The sequence below is a fragment of the Euprymna scolopes genome, chromosome 20 (assembly GCF_053919585.1).
Source record: "Euprymna scolopes isolate OS-2025 chromosome 20, ASM5391958v1, whole genome shotgun sequence".
Taxonomy (NCBI): Eukaryota; Metazoa; Mollusca; class Cephalopoda; order Sepiida; family Sepiolidae; genus Euprymna; species Euprymna scolopes.
In genome coordinates, this window is record NC_136501.1 from 9,636,378 (window position 1) to 9,658,366 (window position 21,989).

The following is a 21,989-nucleotide window of genomic DNA, read 5'->3' on the forward strand; positions in this document are numbered from 1 at the left end:
ATTTTGTTTTTATTTATTTATTTTTTTTGTTTTGCGTCCAGGCATCTCAACAAGAGGCTTTGTCCATCGACCGATATGTCATGCTAAAGTTTGGAGAAGCATTTTTATTGCTAAATGCACAGAAATGAAAACAAGGAGGAGGAGGTGGTGAAAATAAGTAGTTTATTAGATGCAACCACATATCACTATAAAAGGCTCTGTCAGTCTGTTAGTCCTTATTTACTTGCCTCCCCACAAAAAGAGACTTAGACATGAGTTCGATTTAATGTTTTTTTTTTTGTTTTTTTTTTTTTAAACTCTTCTTCATCCTCAAACGAGACACAGCACCACTTTGATACTTTGAGCTTCTGCATGTTAATACAGTCTGGGAAGCAGAAAACCGGGAGGAAATTTCAACGTCTTTCAGTTTGAGGGAAGAAACTATTAGAGTAGAAGGTTTTCTGGCATTTAGGGATCTCTATGGTGAAGGTGTAGGATTTTGCTTTTTACCAGATTAGTCGAGGGTATTTATGTTGAGGGGGTACATGTGCTACAAGTTCGTCAGAGCACATTGCATTAAAATATTTCCACTTTCCCAAAAAGGCATTATAGTTTGGGGCAAAAATTAAATTTGACCCAGTCTAGAAGGATTTTTCTTTCACTGGTCGATGCCAGAAAAGATGAAGCGTAGTATCAGAACAGATACTAAACTTTGCTTCTAGCCAAAAGGCCAAATCAATTTGTCATGTTTAGTTTTGAAATATTACTTTACTGGTCTATCTGCCGGTCTGTCATGCATCAGTTAAACTCATAAACTGCATGGATGCATCTTCAAAATATCTATGTGATTGACGGATATAATTTTCAAGAGTGGACATTGGATGGAATGTTGACTTCGTCACGTAACTTTCTATAAATAAAATAATTCTTCTCGTGTAAAGGCTGTGACATTCTGTAGTTAAGCTTTACATCAACAGAGACATAACAGAGTGGGTACCCTCAAGGAATGATGAAGGGAATATTTGCAGGTACCCAACAGCTAAAGTGAAAACAACCATTCCAAAATAAAAATATGCATAGAACTGAATAGTATATATACACACACACATTATATATATATATATATATATATATATAGGCTATCTCAAAAAATGTACTCACTTTTACTGTTAACGACATTGTCTGGACAATAATGGTAATCAATTTGAGCATTTGCGAACATGATTCTTTAATTACATTTGTTTTCTGTATTTGAAGCTATTCCATTTTACTCTATGTTCATAAATAAACGTTTTATCATTCGAAGTGTGAGTACACAAGTATATTTTTTGAGACACCTTGTGTGTGTGTGTATATATATATATATATATATATATTGGTGATGGGACGATTCCAATATTTTTACCAATTCCATTCTAAATTCCCAATTTTAATACAATTACTAATTCCGATTCTTTATAAATCTCTAAATATTTAAGTATAAAGTGTTATTTTTTCGGCTAACCATAAAAACAAATGTGAAATCTGCAGATATTTTCTCAAACTCCACTTGTGCAGGATAGTCTGTAGATTTTAGTTTTACTAGATGTTTAAAATCAATAAATATTTACTATTTTAACATAACTACCAACAGTGGGATATTTTGTTTTAAACAAAATCAAATAAAAGACAATTAAAAGAATCGTTTTTGGCATTGGAAAATAAGCACAAATTTTTCTGGTTCCAGTACCCCAAAATTTCCGATTTTTCTGATTCCCAATTAATCGTCCCAACACTAATATATATATATATATATATATATATATATATATATATATAATTATAGTGCTGGGACGATTCCTAAATTTTTTCCAATTCCGATTCCAGGAAAATGTTGATTAACAATTCCGATACCAAGTACGATTCTGATTCACATGGAATTGCCGTTTTGAAATATACCATTATATAATCGAAAGTTTTTGTGAAGCAAAAAAATTTGGTACAGTGAAAAAGTGAAAATACAATTAAGGGAATTTCGAAAACGATTTGATTTTTTTCATAAAATTTCTTTCATTGAAGATAAAAGTCAAAATAAATATTTTAACCATGAATTAAACATGCACCATGAAATTAATAACAATCAATTTCAGGAGTTATTTTATATATCAAAGAATATAAAGAAAAAACGCGGACGTACACGAATGCTACCCCTCTAGCGAAATATGCATTGGCTCCGATATTGTACGTTGTTCGACTGAGGGAGAAGTTATTTTTGCAAGGAAAGAATTTTTGTGTGTGTGACCTAGTTTTTTTTTAATTATTTATTTTGGCTTGAAATGTGCGCATAATTTTTGTTATTATGATTTTATCTTTTTTTTTTTTTGGATGGATATTTTTTTTGTTGCTGGAGTTTATATAATTATTAACAGGAAAATTGGTGAAAGTCAAAATGGAAAAAAAAAAAAAAATCCATAAAACAAAACAAAACAACAACAAAAAAAAACAAACAGATAAAACCATAATAACAAAAATCGGCGAAGCTTTTGAATGAAGATGGCTATAAATAATAATTTTAAATTAATTTCTTAATTTTACTTAAAAACAAAATGTAAACATATACAAACAAAATATTTTAGAAAATAGTTTCTTAATTTTAAATAAAAATTGATTATAAAAAATTTTTTGCTTAAATAATTACAAAGTGTTTACATAGCTGGTTCTTTGGGATAATAGGGGCGCCTGAAATCCCCCTTCCAAAACGAAAAAAGCTTTAGTGTTTTTACTATTTTAAAGCGCTTTGTTTTAAATTTGAAACAAAAGTAGTGGCTAGTTAACTTTAAACAACAAGGGCGCATGGCAGAAATTCTTCAGGGTTTAAATGTATTGTAATGCTTTTATGGTGGTCGAAAAACGTTTTTCAGCCGCCATATTACTTTCTATTTACTTGCCTCCCTACGAGGGCAGAGTTAGACACAAAGTCGGTTTTTAATGTAGAGAAGCATTTATTACTAAAAAACGAAATGGTAAAATAGAAAAGCAAGTTAAGCTAAAAGTAAAAAAAAATTTTTTTTTAATTCAAAGAATTAAAGAAAGAAAAAAATTCAAAGAAATGTCAAAACTCATTAAGATAAATAAAGATTACCTTTAAAGTAGTTAATAAATTCTTGTACATCATATTAAATATGTTATGAAAAGTTCTATGACGTTTTTATCATAAATTTTTGACAGCATTAATCTTACTTCAAACAAACAGTTCAACTTAAAAATATAAGAGAATTGTAATGAAAGAATCATAAATCTAAGGTATTTTTTAACGACATGATTCGGATTCCGATTCCCTCCAAAATACACAATTCTTATGATTAACGATTCTGATTAATCGTCCCACCACTAATATATATATATATATATATATATATATATATATATATATATATATATATATATATCAGTCAATGCAAAAAAAGTGCTACGATGAACAATGGGAACAACTAGAACAGACAAATCATGTACACAGAGCAAATTGATAAGTTGGACATAAGAAACAAAAACAGAAGTAAAAATTGGTAAATAATACAAGATCACATCATGTCGAAATCAACAGTTAAGAATGATGCGCATTGGTAGAAGATCAATACTGCTGTGAACTAAAAAAAAAACATGTACGAACGAAACAAAGTTTCGTCTGATGAAATTAGAAAAGCATAGAAGCACATGATTTATGCCACCATGTTGAAATTTTCATGAATCATTCTTCAAATCTTAACGAAGAACATCTCACACAGTTTCTTTTATGTTAGGATATTGCAAAATCAATTGTTATCTTGGTATATTCTTATAAAAACTGTAGGTAAAAAGTAACAAGATGCTTTTTCTGTTTGTCGATATATTTGCATATATTGTGTATAAAATTTTAGAGGCAATAATTTTCAGTTATTGAGTTTTTAAGATTTGAACCATATCACAATTACTTTGAAATCTTTTTTGAATAATTAGGAAAATTTTGTAATGCACACAACACAGATACCATTATGAATTCGAAATATGCCTAATAATACTTGTTTTAGTAATCTTCAAATTTAAAAGTATTCATCATGCATTTAATAAGTACAACCTATGGATTTAAATTTGTCAGTTTTATTCAAACTAATCTCATTATTTTTTCAAATGTAACATACATATAGCAATGTACAATATACATTATTTGGACTATTCAGTCTACCATTCTCATCTTGGCCACTATATTCACAATGTTTCATCTGATGAGATTTGTGACCTTCTTTAAGTACATCTACTCAAACTTGGAAGACTTTCTAGTAAAACTTGGGAATGTTTTTGTCAAATTTAAAAAATTAATTCTTTATTTTTTAAAACATTTTAATTATTTTTTTTTAATGGAAATCACCACAGACAAGGTGAGAAGCCACTTGATATAAGGAGCTAAGAAGAACAAAGGATGATTATCGTAAAGACAGGAGATGATTATTGATTTTAGTCTTAAGAAGACCAAGGCTATATGTAGGAGGAAAACGGTCAACAAGAACAGAGTTCCACAAACTTGTAATTCTTAGTAAAAAGATATTAGGAAGCTGTATTAAAATAAGGTAATAATTAAAGCAAATTGATGCAGACCACTAAACCAAACGAGCTCGAACAAAAGAAGCAGGGAATAGATCAGAAAATTCTGAAGAATACATGCTATAATAGTATTTACAGGGCCCTATGGACAAACTTATCTTTAGTTGACCTTTGACAACTAAATATTTTCGTTTACTAGCCAAATAGAAAAGTTACTAGCCAAACCCATATGATTTTTAGAATATGACATCTTCGTTCTGTGACGAGTATGTACATCATAAAGTTGAAAAGATATTCTTCACTCAGTAGTGAGCTTTGGAAGATTGTCAGTGAAAGAAATACAATCGCCAAAAGATAAGCGCTTCATTATTTTTAGTTAATACTTTGAAAAAATCACTCGCAAATGCGACCATTTCACTCGCAATGTAGAGCCCTGATTTATAAAAAAGAAAAGACTGAGAATAGCAACATCACGTCTGTGAAATACAGGTTGCAAGGAAGAAATTTAATAGATATAGATTGCTCTCATATCACAAAGCTTACAGGTACTAATAATGAAGAATGACATTAATTAACACTTATACATAATCATGGTTGCAAGAACGAGAACAATCAATCATTATTTAAAGAGTTCAGTTTGAAAGTTCATTCAGGTTTCCAAGTTAAACTAGAAAGTTTGTAAGTTTGAAAAGATGCACCTAAAGAAGGTCGGAGATTACACCTGTTGAAACGTAAATATAACAACCAAGATGACAATAGTGTGTATAATATATATATATATATATATATATATATATATATATATATATATATATTGAATAATAAAATTTTGAAACATGATATAGAAGAATCTGTAGGAATAGAAAATAAGCATTTGAATGAAGAAAATGAGTTTAGATAAAATGTAGCAACTGGAATCCAAAACACAACGATACATATCAAATCTGAATGTCGATTTTTTTAATGTTCATTTTACTTTTATTATGTTTGTTTTTTTGTTTTTAAGAATTTTACAGACTGAAATATATTGAGACTTGATTGAAAATGTCTATGAGATGATTACGTACTTATGTTGGTGTCAAAAGTGACAATGGTTTCCGTTGTTATTCAGTGGAAAGATTTAGTGCAAACTGATGTGCATTGAGACAAAATTTGAATGTTAAGTTTCGAAATTTTTTAAATGAAAATCAATTATTCATATATTTTGGATTCTCCGAACTACTGTTATCTTGAATTTTATTTTCAAAACATTCAGGTTGATATAACCTACAACCTTTTTCAGGTGTATTTTGTCAAACTCCGAAATCTGGATGGGATTTTGAATGGAACTCTTTATTTAATCCACAGGGGTAGCTTGCTCTCGTTCCATCAGCCATGACTGGGTAGAAGTCCTAAGTAATTCGCAATTGTATTTTTGAGTGACGTTCGCAGTAAAGATGAAACCTTCAACCTCCAGAAGAGTGTAATTTACAACCGAATTTACAACTTCATCCACTACATCAAGTTCAACAATATACACCTGAAGAAGGTCAGAGGTTACATCGGTTGAAACATTGTGAAAATAAGATTCAAGATGAGAACGGTATTCCAGAAAACCCAAATAATATAAAACATTGAATGTTTCACAAATTCGCAAATGTCCAGTTTTTTTGTCTTCATTCAATTTTTATCAAGAAAAATATTTTTTTGATATGGAGGACCACACAAAAAATTAAAAAGTAAATTACAATAATGCCTATAGCTTACATGCTCCCCATAAGACTATTTTTATTTGTTAAATTTAGATATAAAACACACTTTATACCTTTTAACTACATCCAATTAAAATAAAAATCCCTTCAAATTAGTAATAGTCAAATGTTTATAATGAACAATAATACTTTGAGGCTTTATAAGCATAACATATAATGATGCCTATGTGTGATTTTAATTGAATTATGTCACAAAATGCCAAATTTAAATCTTTTCTGGTTCAGCATTAAAAAGATTTCTTCTCAATTGTGATTGCACTGTATGTATACAAGGAAGTCCCAGACGATATAACTTTTAGACATTTTTTTTTATTGTATTTATGACTATAAAACAAACCTGAAAATGTAAAAACAAAAAAGTTTATATTAGTATTATTCGATGAACATTTCTCACTTCTCTATAAAGAATGCATTTGAAATGATTATATATTTCTGCTTAGTTCAGAATGTGATAAACATATAAAGAAACTATGTGAAATATTCAAGAATCTAAAAAGAAAAGAAACATTTGAATGCATGTAAAAGATGACTTGATGGTTATATGACTAAATAAATAAAATGGAAGGTTTCATGAATCACACATTCCGTATACTGTTTGAGTATATAAAATAATATTAGGAAATTGTATTTTCGAATTGTAGTTCTTATGAGAAGATGCTTGGCCAATGGATAAGCATTTAAATAAGATGTTTTATATATACATATTTCTTTCATATTTACTTTCTTTCAAACTTTGCAGCTTTCAAATTGTTGTGCTAACCAGCAATGTTATAGCAAGTCTATAAAAAATTATTTTGCTGTTTTCCCCAAAGAAAAAAGCAAAATTTTTAAAACTTCAGAGGATAAGGAAATAATTCACTTTATCATGTATTCCTTGTTTATAAAGAATAAATTCTGTAAGTCATGATTTGCATAATTTTGACTCCTCCTCCTCATATATATATATATATATATATATATATATATATATATATATATATATATATGAAGGGAGTTAAAATTACGCAAATTATGACTTACAGAATTTATTCTAAAAATTAATATTCATCATATAAATATTAGGTTGGTGCAAAATAATATCGTTTTTTCATTTTCATCTGCAAATCAAAAAACGACATTATTTTTGCACCAACCTAATATATACATATATATATATATGACATGAGAATATCTGAGAGAAAGCTAGAAAGATGACTAAAATATTAAAAAAAAATCAAGAAATTGAATTTTGGTATAATCAAACTAATAAAATTTCAAATTAAAAAACAAGTACTTTTTTAAAATCATAAAAGAAATAGGGTATAAAAATATTAACATTTTATAAAAATCATAAAGGAAAATAATTTTTTAAAAGGGCATTTCAAACATGAATATAATGTGATGGATTTTTAAAGCTCTGTCTATCAGTCAGTCTGTAATACTTCAATTTGAAGTAGCACTTTTAGATGTGTCTACACATCTTTATAACAGGCTTTGTTGATCTGTCAGAGAAAGATTCTAATGACTATTTCAATATGAAACAAAAAGTATAGTTTGGCACATACAAGAATGTTAATAGTTTTGAAATCTATATTAGCATACACATTTTGTTTATTTTATATTAATTTTTTTATTAAACCTATTTTAACTCATATAGGCAAGGAATATTACACTTAAGAAAACGATTATATTTATTTTTGTTATTATTGCTGGAAAAAATGTCTGAGCTGAAAAATTGAATAATCCACATTGAAAAAATGCATAAAATTACCAAAGTTTTAGCCTTTGTAATAAGAATATGTACATATCCATTTCACGTATGTAATTATATATTATTCAACATCCATGCAATTTTATAGAAAGTGTTGAATATTTTGTAATATATCTTTTGAAGTAGATGAAATGATAATGAATTAAAACAAATGAGTGTAGACATAATTGTGTTTTCTCACTGCCATATGTAACTGTTTGACAGAAATAAATAAATCACATCAAAATTACAGAATGTTTTTCGATGAAGTTAAATAATTTGCATTATTTGGATTATTCAGACTACTATACTCATCTTGGATGTTATTCTTATGTTTTGGCTAGTTTAACCTTCAATCTTCTTCAGGTGCGATTTTTGAATTCAGGAATCTGTCCATGGATGCATGATGCAACGGATAAAATGTAAGTAATAATCAGTTCTGAATGTTAAACGCTCAGTGCTCACCATAGATACTAAGCATATAATAAAAATTAAGACTTATACCCAGTGATGATTGATGAATGAGAACATCTACTCCCATGGATTAAATAAATGGTCCAGTTCAAAATTCTATATAGATTCCAGAGTTCGACAAGATACGCTTGAAGTTCAAAGACTACATTAGTTGAAACATTGTGAAAATAAAATCTAAGATGAGAACAGTAGTTTGAATAATCCAAATAATTTTATCATTAAAATTATAAAAATAATTCAAATAATTTAAAATTCAAATTATAAAAATAATTCAAATCATTAAAATTCAAATTATAAAAATAATTCAAATCATTAAAATTCAAATTATAAAAATAATTCAAATCATTAAAATTCAAATTATAAAAATAATTCAAATCATTAAAATTCAAATTATAAAAATAATTTGAATGGAAATGCTGCTGAACAAAATTAAAACTAATGAAAATTTATTTATTTCTGTCAGAAGATTGCATAACACCTGAAGCATACGTAGCAGGTAAACACAATTACATAAACAACATTTATTCATTTGTTGTAATTCGTAATGATATATATATATATATATATATATATATATATATATATATATATATATATATAGCCACAGTGATTAGCAGTGATACTACAAAACTGCCTGTGGATGCCCCATCATTGTTTCATGGATTGAGCACTGTGAAAAGTAAAAACATCAACTGTAATTATAATAATTTAAAGTTTTTCATAAAAAATTAACAGAGCACTCTTCTTCAGTGGCTGATAGTGTTTAGATTTCTACTTCCTTGCTTGTGCTAATAGTGTAATGATTTGAAGCTGAAAAAAAAAAAAAAAGATTGTGTTTCAAGCTAAGTTTGAAGCAATTGCCTCACTAGCTACACTATAGAGCTGTGAAACAGCGAAATAGTCTTCATGTGGATGATTTGTGCGTGTGTGTATGTTTAAGATTGATTATGATTATGTTAAAATCCGACAGAATGCATAAAAAAATGGAAAAGTAGACAGATGACAAAATAAAAAAAGACAAAATCACATCAAAGAATCCATCAATAGATTGATCTATTTTTGTAATAAAAACTTTGTCAGAGTGAAATAGGGATGGTATTTTTGATACCTTTTATACAAGAGACAAATTATGAGGAGGAGGGAATATAAATTTATCAGAAACACCATCTCTGCTTCACTCCAATAATGTTTCTACTAGTAAAAGTCTACTGATGAGTTTGTGATGTGATTTTGTCTGTTTTTCTCCACTTTTGCATTTTATTGTTCTATACATAGTCATTGTCTGTGTGAAGTTGAGGTATGCCAATGAGAAAAACAACTCAACAACCATTAGCCAACTTATTTCTTCTCAGCAGAACTTCACGTTGACATAATTTTGTGTTAACTTTCATTCTGGGAACCAACTTCATTGTTGGTGAGATGCACTGTATAGTGATCAATCGGGGTGTAAATGAATAAAAGAACAGATGGTTGATGGAGAGATATAAATATATGTAGCTGTATAAACATATCCCGGACAAGTTGTTTTGGTGGCAGATACAAAAACAAAAGCTATCTAACAAAAATATCTGGTGCAGAAGAAATGTTATATCTACTCACCTTTAAATACTTGTGAACAAACCTTGCATGCACCTGTCAATAAAAGCTACAATAAGTACTTTTGCTGCCGGGTGAGGTGCCAGCAAACAACTGAGGAGGAGGAGGAGCAGGAGGATGGTCACAAACAGTTAACATATATAACCTCTTCTGATATGAACACTTGGTGATGAAGAACACTAGAAGATGCCTACCTGAAGTTTGACTTTAAAATTGACTGTGAGATATTTCTTGTTGATAAGCTTTTTTTTTCTTTCTTCTTCATCATGTATACATGAAAGTTTTCTTTTTTGTGAAAAGAAAAATCTGAGTTTTAAAATAAAACCTGAGGACATTTTGTACATTTCAACCAAGATGCCAAAAAAAAAAAAAAAATAAAAATATAAATAAATAAATAAATTACTTCTTGCAATTTTTTGATTACTTATATCAGTATTAGTTTATATAATTTTGCATTTTACTATTTCATTTTTTACAAATTTCATTGTTAGGAAATTTTTGAGAAAATATTATTTTACCACAAATTGGTTGGATGAAAAATATATTAGTGTATAAAAGAGAAACATGCAATACATCCAAAGTGAAATAAAATGTCAAATGTTTCAAACAATATTATTTAAACACTTGGAAAATAGACGGTCATTAAATTCCTTTTTTTAATAGATTATTAAGTATATTATTTGCATTGATTAGTCCACTGCTATTTATTTTTTACTACATTTTTGGCCAAGATACTTTTCAGTTCTTGATGAGCCATTCCACTTCAGTTAACAAATTTACCGAATTTCCATTACTAACGATTACTATATTGTCCAATTGACTACTGTACACTCTTTAATCCTTATCCTCGAGAGGCCTCTGGGCCTTGATAAGTGATGCCTATGTGTAAAAAAAAAAAAAAAAAAAAAAAAAAAGGTAAAATGGGTTAAAGAAATTTCGAAAACTTACACAATAAAAACTAATGGATGATAAACAATGCATGTACTATATTTGGATGGATGATAGATGAGTCTTTAACCCTCTCAGATAATGGGGATACAGCATTATTTCATGCAATATGTCTTGAGCAAGAATAGCCTGGTGGCGCCCATCTCTTTCCAGCTTTATAGCACATACAGCACCTGGTATTACTAAATGGTCACTCATTTTAGTATAGGCTCATCGTTACTTAACTTTGATAATCTAATGGGAACCAGTGTGTCAGTGTGATTATGCCATATATATGTTTAATATTAAATATATAATAAACATAAAATGCACTGTATTAGATTGACGTAAATCTACTTACAATTAAAATTTTAAAAATCATGTACTTTCTTATTTTTGTAGATATATTTTCTGATAAAGATTTAGAGCTTAAATAATAACTTTATTTTTATTCAGTAAAAGTATTTAGTAATAAAAATCTGAACATCTTCAAGTTTTAAGTATTATGTATGTTTAAGAAGGCTGACTGATGCATCATCAGAAAGTTGTTGAAGAATAATTGTTTATAATTGTTTGAAACTAATTGTTTGAAACCATCAAATACGAGAGAAATTGTGAACACATTGAACATAATGACACTAAAAGCTAATGAAAATAAATATTGCTCTATCGTTTCATTAAAAGAAACACAAATAAAAAAATATCCTCTGTTGAAAAGTCAATAAGAGATTTGATTTTCAAATATATTTTTGATAAAATTATTATCTAAATATATTGAATTTAAAACCTAATTCAGTTAAAACGATTTAAAAAAAAAAAGTAATTTTGCTATCCTATACAAGATATGATAAAGAGTTTTAAAATTGCAATCACAATGTTTAATAGAATTATAATATTTAATAAAATGCTAGATGTAAAGTTTTTTAAAGTAAAAAAAAGTAACATGTCTTCTTCAACATAAAAGAATTATAAACTAATTAAACAAATTAGTAACTTTTGTAATTATCGAACATGTTTGATCATAAATTGTTTCAGGATTGACTCCATCAATGTGGTTAGTGAAGTTAAACCGGATTGTGCCAAGATGATCAAATATGTGATTATCAAGCTAAGAAGAATACATCAGAAAATTATCATAAAAAATGATTTTCACTAATACATTTCTACAAGCTTATCAAGAATAAAATAATCTCAAATTGTTTTATTTTTGCTTGAAATATAAATGACTGAAATTCTACTTCAAAACATATTGAATTAAATAAACGTTTGTGTTTAGTGTTTATTATAAAAGAAAAAGATCTTTCACCATTAAAAAAAGAAAACATTTTTATGTACATAATAATTGTATTTAAAATATACTGTGGTAATTTAAACTATCATATCCTAAAGCATCTTCCTCTTAGTTAACTTTGTTTTAAGCCTGTGTTACATGGATAGGCTAGAATTGCCACCAAATTGTTTAAGAATTTGAAATAAAAAACTTCATACAAATTCATTTTTGAAATTTATGACCATTACAATGACAAATCTAGTTATAGTAAATAAAGAAATTCGATGGAGGCAGAGAGAAGTGCCCAGGATCATGAAGAATTCTTACCAATAGCTATGAAAATAAAACGGCCTAAATAAGTAATGAATGAAAAAATATAATTTTAATTTTTATGGAATGGATTTGATAAAAAATGTAATATTCAATCTATGTTAAACATTTGTAGTAATCAAATATCTGAATGATTTAATTTATTTTTTCAAAGCAAACAAAAAAGAATACATTTGTATCGAGAATGAGCAAAATTGTATAAACGGTTGGCAATATTACACCAAAAATTTATCAATTTTACAAAATATTAATAAAATACTATATTCTAAGTCTGGGTGAAGAAAAAAAAAAAATGCCAAAACAGGCTTCATCATTTGCATATATTAATATCTTTATTTTTTTCTTTTTTTTTTTTTTAATATTACATTTTACATTTTCACCCCCAAACAAGGCACAGTGTTTTATATTTACTAAAAAATATTTTCATTTTATTTTCTGTTGAGATTATTCAAGGAAAATTAATTTTATTGCAAAAATAAATCTATATGATAAAATGTAATTTATGTGAAAATCTTTTTCTTGTTAGTTCTAATAGTTTCTTAGACCACTATTGAATAAGGTAGATAATTCTCATGATAGAGTTACTTCCCTTTTGCAAGTCTCCATTAAGCATTAACATTTAAGTTTTAAAATGAGAGTTGGAATGCCTACTCAATATCGCCTTCGAGTATCTTCAGTTTCTCTGTACAGGGGTATGTCAGGACAACCTGACATTAGGAAACTTTACTCAACAAGTAAACCCTGACCAAATATTAAACAGAACATAGCATTTGAAACCCAAATAAGATCCTACTGGCATGGCAACCGCTGACTCATACAAGGAATAATAGTGCATCTTCTCCTAGTGATGTTGATTCTCAAAACAGCATTTAGTTGGATACTCCACCAGACCACATGAATTCTGCTCCCTAATGACAAGAAAAAGACTACAAGAAAGCTATAACAAAGTTTACTAATCAATTGAAGTGAGAAAAATTAATGTTTGTTGCTTCTTTACTAACTCAACATTTGAGAAATAAAATAGAACATTAAGTACCCAGATGTTTATCTCACACAGAGTGTAAAATCTTTATCATAGATTTTATATTAAAATGTTTCTTTGTCATTAATATTTTCTAATTCTATTAATTATCAAGAGAAAAAAATGATTTCTGAGACTAATTTATGTTGAACAGACTTTGATACTTGGTTTAGGTCACAAGTTCATTTCAATAAATAAATAAAAAGTCTTAACTTATGCAACAAACTGAATTTCTTTTTCAAATGTATAAACTTAATTTTATTTTATTTTTTGAAAGATTTAAAAAGGAATCAAGAGATGGTGACAGTCACACACGAAAACCAAAAATGGCAGTGTAATAAGATCGGCTCCTCAAAACAGCATAAATATCCTGTGGGATAAGGCAAATGTGAGGAGAAACAAAAGCTAAATTTACTTTCTTTGCCCGATTTTCTATTTTCTACTGGGATTGATTACAAAAAATGAGAATGAACCTATACTGTTACCTCGATTGATATAGCAATACATTTGTAGCTTGGTAGTATTATAGAAAGTGATTTCCAAACAACTTATCTCTGGATGTTTATTCCACTTTCTCTCAAGTCTATTCTTTTCACTTTCCCCTTTATTTAACTTGGTCTTCCTCTGTGAACAGAACCTGCTACCTCAACTATTCTACATCTACTAACCCAAGAACTCTCATTCATTCTTTCAAAGTCTCCTATTCTGCATATATCTCCCATATTGTTTGGATTTAATCTTCCTGAAAGTTCATCAGAACTAAGCCTATCTTTAAGACTTATATTAAACATCCACTGTATAAAAAAATTCATCTTTCCTAGACATAAAAAATAAAATGTCACAATTCATTTGGGTTTTAATTTTAATTAGCTAATTATTTTAAGCTTGATCAATTATATTAAACAGTAATAATACACAAATTGACTTCATGAGTAGTTTTAGACCAAAATTATCTGAGTTCTCCCTTGAATTTATTCTTGTTCAATATTATAGTAGTTTACCCAATTTTCTGCATCCTTCCACCATTCATTCTAGACATACTAGATCAGTTGCTTATGTTTTTGTATATATTTTCTGAATCAATTACTGATTTGAGATTAGAAATGTGGTCACTTGAACATAGTTGAAAAACTTTCAATTGTAAGTCATACTTTGGCCAAGAAAAACTCAGTTTTATTTATCTTTCATCATCTTGTGGTCTGAAATGTGATGAGTGTTTAGATATTTAATAAATATAAACTTGTTGAAAGGTTTATGAAGCATCAAAATAAAATCAATTTGTTTTGTTGACTAGCAAATGTGTGTGTACGCATTTTTTTTAAATTTTGGATTTTTATATAAAGTTTTGTCAGAAAATCGGCAAGAAGTTCTCTCTTATTGCATGATGAAGGCTAAATTTGCAGAAGAAAATTTTTATGCAATTAATGACAAACTTTGCAATTAAAATAACTCATTTTTTTCATGATCGTTTTTGGAAAATTTTATCTATAATTATTAAAATTATATATTATAATAGATTGTATTTGATCATGTATTTTAATAACTTCTTCACAGTAAATATGTGGATGTTGCGAAATAACATTGTATAAATATTAGCTTTGAATTTAACTTCATTTGTAGAATCGAAAGTGGAAAAGATATACAACAAGATCCAGTAGACTTTCAATTTTTGATTGGTCAAATTCAAACTGTGTCAGCAAAAATTCTCAAATTAGATGATGTTGCATATTTATTTGATCTGCTTTCAAGCACAAAGTATAGCGATGCACATGTCAACACACAAAACATGAGGTTTCCAACAACAGCTGATTCCTTTTATATAACTTGTACTGCTTCAGTTTTCAGCATCACTATCACCATCATCATAACAACATTCAGTTTCATGTCTTTTTTATATGTTGGAATATATCAGATAGAATGAAGATGCTTATAACATTTGGTATTCTCAAGCGATCACCCATCTAAATAATAATGATGTTCTATGTTGTTGCTTAACTTTGGTGATCGGATGAGAACCGGTGTTTTCGGCGTTATATGATGGTGATAAAACGTGGCACAAATTCGCACATATGCAAATATTGAGAAGCTTCTGACTCTTACATTTGCCTTTAACATTTAGAACAGGCAGATTGGCGAAGATTTGACATCAAAATTAGCACAGAGCATTTCACATAATGATATTAATAGAACTTTTGATTATTATCACGCGACAACATTTTCACTAAATGCTGTCATTATACACACGCAATTAGTAAAACATGTGTACACGCACATGCGCGAGCAATATATACTTGTTGTGCACTTGGGAAATGTAAACGATAACCTTTTTGATGGAAATGTAAAAGAAACATCTAAGATTACATGCAATACATTTTAATATCAAATTCATAACACGCACACGCACACACACACACACACACACACACACACACACACACACACAGTATTATAAATATATACTTAAGGCAAGCAAGCTACGTAGAGGCTTTTGTGTTTAATTTCCAAAGGAAATCATCAGGATAATTGTTTATACACTGAAGGAGGTTTATACACTGAAGGAGGTTTGTTTTTAAACAAACTCAATTAAAAAGTAAAAAAATATATAAACACTTATATATGTTTTACATTAGTTTTTATACATGAGAGAGAGAGAGAGAGAGAGAGAGAGAGAGAGAGAGAGAGAGAGAGAGAGAGAGAGAGAGAGAGAGAAGAATAAACAGTTGCTGACCAACCCACCACCCAGGTTTCTCCCATATAAATCAGTGGCAATGTTTTCTTTGGGGTCAAACAAAGATAATCATGCTTTGTTTGTCCATTGAGCACTTTTTGATAAACACAGGAGTTTTAATGGATTCACATGTAGAAAACTACAACCATACAATCGTTATATGTATATACTTAGACAAAAGGGAAAATTTTTGTGTATCTGTTCATTATCCCCCCTCCCCCATCCAATGCAGACCATAAGCCTATATGAATTAAAAAATATAAATCACACCTTGACATCGTTTTGGCATTGATCAATTTTCACTAGATTTTATTAGATTTCGAACCAATCAGAGATAATTCTCGTTCTTTAATTCTACACAAGAAATATTTTTTTTTTTCGTGTTTATTTAGCAAATATTGATTTTTTTTATATTAAAATTTTCAAATTAACTTTATGACCCAATTTCATAATGGATAGATCTAAAAAAAACAAAAAAAAAAAAACAGAAAAACTTAAATATACATGTCACATCTGTTTCTGATATATAGTTTTTCAGTCTGCAGTATAAGTAAAAAAAAAATCTTTTTTGTGTGCGTTTAATTTCACACAAACTTTAATTAGCAGGACCTGTGGAAATTCCACAGCGAACTGATGCTGGCCTTCTGTGGATGTTCAGCATAAATGGAGATGACCTGATATCATTGTAGCTCTTTTGTTAAAACTGCAAAAGTATTTAACTAAGATAGTAGGGACACCCGGCATAGACCGGTCGTAAAGTACGCTTAAATATGATATTTTAATTTATGCAGATTTTAATATATTATTATACAGTCAATTTTCTATTGATTTTTATATATAAATTGTGATTCCAAGAATAAAAAAATATATCCATATGACTTGAGTGCATCAGCTTGAATCGTAACCGAAACCAAAACTTATGAAGAAAAATTACATGGTTATACATATAACTTGAGTACCTTCAGCTATAATCAAAGCCAAAACTTACGAAGAATTCTTGGTAAAATTATTTATTAGAAGAAATGGAAAGTCATAACAATTGAACAACAGTCAATTGGAAGAAAAAAGATCTAAGTGTGACACACAAAATAACACACACATTTATATATAGATGTCATCTATTTAGTGATAAAAATTAATTTATAATGGTTTACGTTCGAATAAAACATTCAGTGGTTAAAAAGAAATATTTTTTATTTATTTTTATTACAATATAAAGAAAAAACATTTTTTAAAGAAAAGTTTTGTTTACTAAAAAATTCAAGTGAAATTATAACACAAATGCATATTTTATTTGTGTAAATAAACATTAATTTTAGTGATATACAAAACTTACAACAAAAGAATATGTGTTATTAGCCTAATGAATACAATTGCTGACTATGTAATCAGCCATGCCAAATTCTAATTTTAAGATCTATTGAAGCCATTTATGCAGTAATATTATTGTGAACTGTACGAACTGGTAAACTGCTTCAGTTATAGATAACATAGAAACTTGTGTTCAAGTAATTGCATCCTATGAATCGTTTACAGTAGCTGAATTGTGTTTTGGCATTAAATAACCTAATATATATATAAAGTTGATGCAAAAATAACATCGTTTTTATACATAGTTGAACGTCAAAAAACATTATTTTTGCACCAACCTAGTATATATTAAACAGACAAACCAAACACTGTAACTAAAGTTATGAAAATGTTTCATATCTAGAATTAACTGATTCCATGCATTGATCCTAAGTCAGTGTTTATTTTTTTTTTCACTTTTTATTTAAAGATTAATTGAACAACTAAGTGAATTATATCCTTTCCTTTTAATCATTTACATTATATATTTTGACTAGAAGTATATGTTTGGTGAGGCAAAATCTAGCAACAAAATGTCCTAGAGGAATAAGACCACATTAGAAAAAAAGTAGAAATATTTGGAAACTATTTTTGTCCACTCAATCCCTATAAAATATTTTAAATCAGTAAAAATATCAACTCTTCTGATAGAGTTTGGGGAAGTACATAAATTGATATAGAAAAGGGGAGATAACTGCAATTAGATATTTTATGGAAAAAAAACGAACTATAGTAAATTTATTAAGTGAAATCGATTGAATCATTCAAATCCGTATATGTAGGCACCGCCAAAACTGGGGGGGGGGGGCAGGTCAGTACTTTTTGACGGACCGTCTTTTTAAAAATCTACCAAAAATCAGGTAATTATCCGATCAATACGAAATTTTCAGCGATTATTAGGAGAAGAATGAACTTTATAACAGTGTACTTATTTTTCATAAACGATATTTATATATATATATTTTTTTGCTTACAAAACCCCCCCTTGTTTTGAAGTGGGAACAAATATGCTTAAAATAATCATCTGAAACTGAAATCAACATATTGTGTTGTTGTAAGGGACAGAATTATAGATTAAAAAAAAAAAAAAAATTGTTTGCATACCTTATTTTGACGTCTGAATATCAGAACTTCGATTGTGTTTAATTATCTCGCTTTTGAGTTTTGAAGTGTGAAATTCGGTGAATATGTTAAGTAAAATAATTAATTTAAGTTAAGCAAAACAAAAAAAAAATTTTTTAATATTTATACGAAAAAGCTATTTTAAAATTTTTGATAAATAAATTAACAATGTTTTTTTAGAGAGCCGAATAATGCATGACCATTATTAAACAGGGCATGCTTTGAATAATCGATACCAAAAAAAAAATTCGATAAATATTGTGCCCTTTGTGTTAAAAATAGCATCATTTTTTTCGATCCCGTTTGAAAACGTTTGCCGCCTTTCGACTACGGTGGACCAAACGCGCTGAAATAATTTTTTTTTATTCTGCTTTAAATTGCCCCCCCCCCATTTTGGGGAGCCTGGCCCCCACGCACATACACATTAAAAACCAAACGCATACAAATGGTCACCCATCTGGTACTGGCCAGCCTCAGCTTAATAATACATTGAAATTTTCGTCACTGAAAAATAAGTTTTTTTTGGCCTGTTTGGTCTTCCATAGTTTGCTTTTTATCAAACGAAAACGTAAACAGAGTCGATCTGAACTCTACGTCAACGCGAAATATCTGGTTACCTATATGAATAAGTGGAATTATTTGAAATTCAGGTACTTATATTATAATATTTTTGCGTATTCTCTTAGAAAATCATCCTAAATCTTAGTTAGACAATAAATAAATTAATTAATTATTTCAAAAACCTTTTTTTTTTAAATATTTAAGTACGTTTTTTGTGCAAGACAAAAAATGTCAATTGTTAACTTTTTGGGAAAATTTAACATTTAAAATTGAATTAAAAATAGTAGAAAAAGTTTTACATTATTCTTTTTTCTATATGATAAAATTCAGGGTTTTATCTTTCTGGAAAAAAAAAGTTACTCAGAAATAATGGATTTTAATAAATGTAATTTCGTTTTAAAAAACAACAACAACTTGATTTTGCGGCCATTTTTGGCGGTGCCTACGTATATGTTTTGACTCAGTTAAATAAGAGAAACATTTTAATATAAAAGTTAGTTCTTAAAATATCAAATAAAAGGAAAGCTTTGTTTTGATTTGAATGACTAACACCACAAGGTTTTTTCCACCCCAAACAAGCACTTAAAACATAGGGGGCTACTATTTGGGATCATATCTAACAGGTGACTCTGGGGAGTCGAGCAGCGAGATGCCTGTTTACATTACATTGTAGTTTAGTACAGTTAAGAAAGCAGAAAATAGGGAGGGAATTCCAAAGTCTAGCAGTCTGCAGGAAAGAAACTATTAGAGTAGAAAGCTTTCAGACATCTAGAGACCCCACCAGTGAAGAAATGGGATTTTGCTGCTTATTGGGTTAGTTGAGAGTATGTACGTTGAGGGAGGCACAAGTGCTACGAGTTCAAAGGACATTTCATTAATGTATTTATAAAACAGACACAGGGATGCGACACTGTAGTGATGGGACAGAGGTTGGAACTTGGTTGATAGTGCAGGACTTATTAGATTTGAGACTCTTTTTTTGGACTCTGTCTAAGAATGAGAGAGCAGTGGTGAATGCACTAGCCCAGATGTAGCAACAATACTTCATGCATAGATGAATTGTGGCTTTGTAAAGATATAGGATGCTCTCTGATGTGGGTAATTTTCTAGCACAGTAGAGAAAGCTCATCTTTGCAGCAGCCTTGGCAATGTTCTCAATGTATTTCCAATTCATGTTGCCTGTGAATGTTATGCAAAGGAGTTTGAAAGATGGGTTCTCCGGTAGGTGTTATTTATCATGGCAATCGTTGGTTGAGAAGTTCTTCTGTAAGAAAGAAGCTTAGTTTTAGTAGCATTAAATTTTATCAACCATTTACGGCCCCATTCTATTACAGTTTTCTAGGGTTTCTGCCATTACCTTGGATATGCGTACATTTGTTTTTTTCCTCATGTCTATTATGTGTATTATAGAGTGTGGTGTCATTAGCAAGTATACCCATCTCAGACAATCTTACCAGGGAGGTCATTTATGAATACTAGGAAAGTTCAAGGATTGCCCCTTAAGGCACACCTGCATTAATATCATGTTATTTATATGTACAGCCATCAAGGACAACCTGGATTTTTCTCTTGGTAAGAAGGAACTGATTATGTTAAGCATTCATCCAGAAATACCATAGGATTTAATTTTCATGAGACGCCCTTCATGCCAGGCCTTATCAAAAGCTTTGAACATATCAAGGACTACAGCTCTAGCTTCTCCTGACTTATCGAATGCATGGTATATATGTTCAGAGATGATGGTTAAAATATCTGCAGTAGAACGTGTTTGCCTAAATCCATACTGTTGGTTAAAAAGAAGCTTAGTATTTACAAGATGATGAACTAGTGTTTCATTGATTAATGACTTAAAGATTTTAGCAAAGAAGGGGAAGAAGTATTCGCACCAGAATTCTTGAATACTAGTAAAATGGAGGCAATTTTCCAGCTGATAACTCTGCTAAGCATTTGTTGAAGAGTTTGGAGAAGACAGGGGCTAGCTCAGCAGAACATATCTTAAGTAGTATAGCAGAGATGAGATCTGACCTTGGAAGCATCTAGATTTTTACAATATCACAGACATGAAAAGGGGTGATTTTCTGATCTGCGAGTCTGACTTCTGTCCACAAAAGGTAATTTAGGAGGGAGTGATTTAAGGGGGCTAAGATGGAGTTGAAAACAAACCTACGGGCAACCAGGTCAGCTTTCTCAGTTGCCATCCATGTAAACGATCTCGTGATTGTTGGATAGTGGAGGAATTGCTCATAGTTCATTACTCACCACACAATTATATATTTTCCAGAAATCATGAAATCCTATTTTAAGCAATTCGATATGCTTCCTGATTACTCCGATATGCCTTTTCTTGGCTGCAGCTATTTCACTCTTACAATTATTTCTAACTTCTATATACTTTTTCTATTTTTATTTCACTTGTGACAGATGAAATAGCAGAATGCATGCTGTCTTTGCGCAATGGCTGCTGAACAAGTTGAAGTGAACCAGATAAATGTTTTTTGCATTTTAAAACAGTATTAAAAGAAATCAATTTTTTTTGTTTTTAAATATGGAATATTTTTTTTAATAATATGCTGATATTTTGTCATGCAAGTTTT

At 29.1% G+C, this 21,989-nt stretch overlaps 1 protein-coding gene across 11 annotated transcripts in view; it reads right to left on the reverse strand.

The window, feature by feature from the left end:
* LOC145241306 (voltage-dependent L-type calcium channel subunit beta-1-like) overlaps nt 1-21,989 on the reverse strand; it is a 375,341-nt gene that overhangs the window by 159,440 nt on the left and 193,912 nt on the right. For 5 of the 11 annotated variants that reach the window (XM_080104099.1, XM_080104097.1, XM_080104100.1 and 2 more), the window contains one exon: nt 10,090-10,122. The exons of the other annotated variants lie outside the window; for them this stretch is intronic. In XM_080104099.1, coding sequence (XP_079960225.1) covers nt 10,090-10,122 — 33 coding nt within the window. The remainder of the gene's footprint in view (nt 1-10,089; nt 10,123-21,989) is intronic. 11 annotated transcript variants of the gene reach the window in all.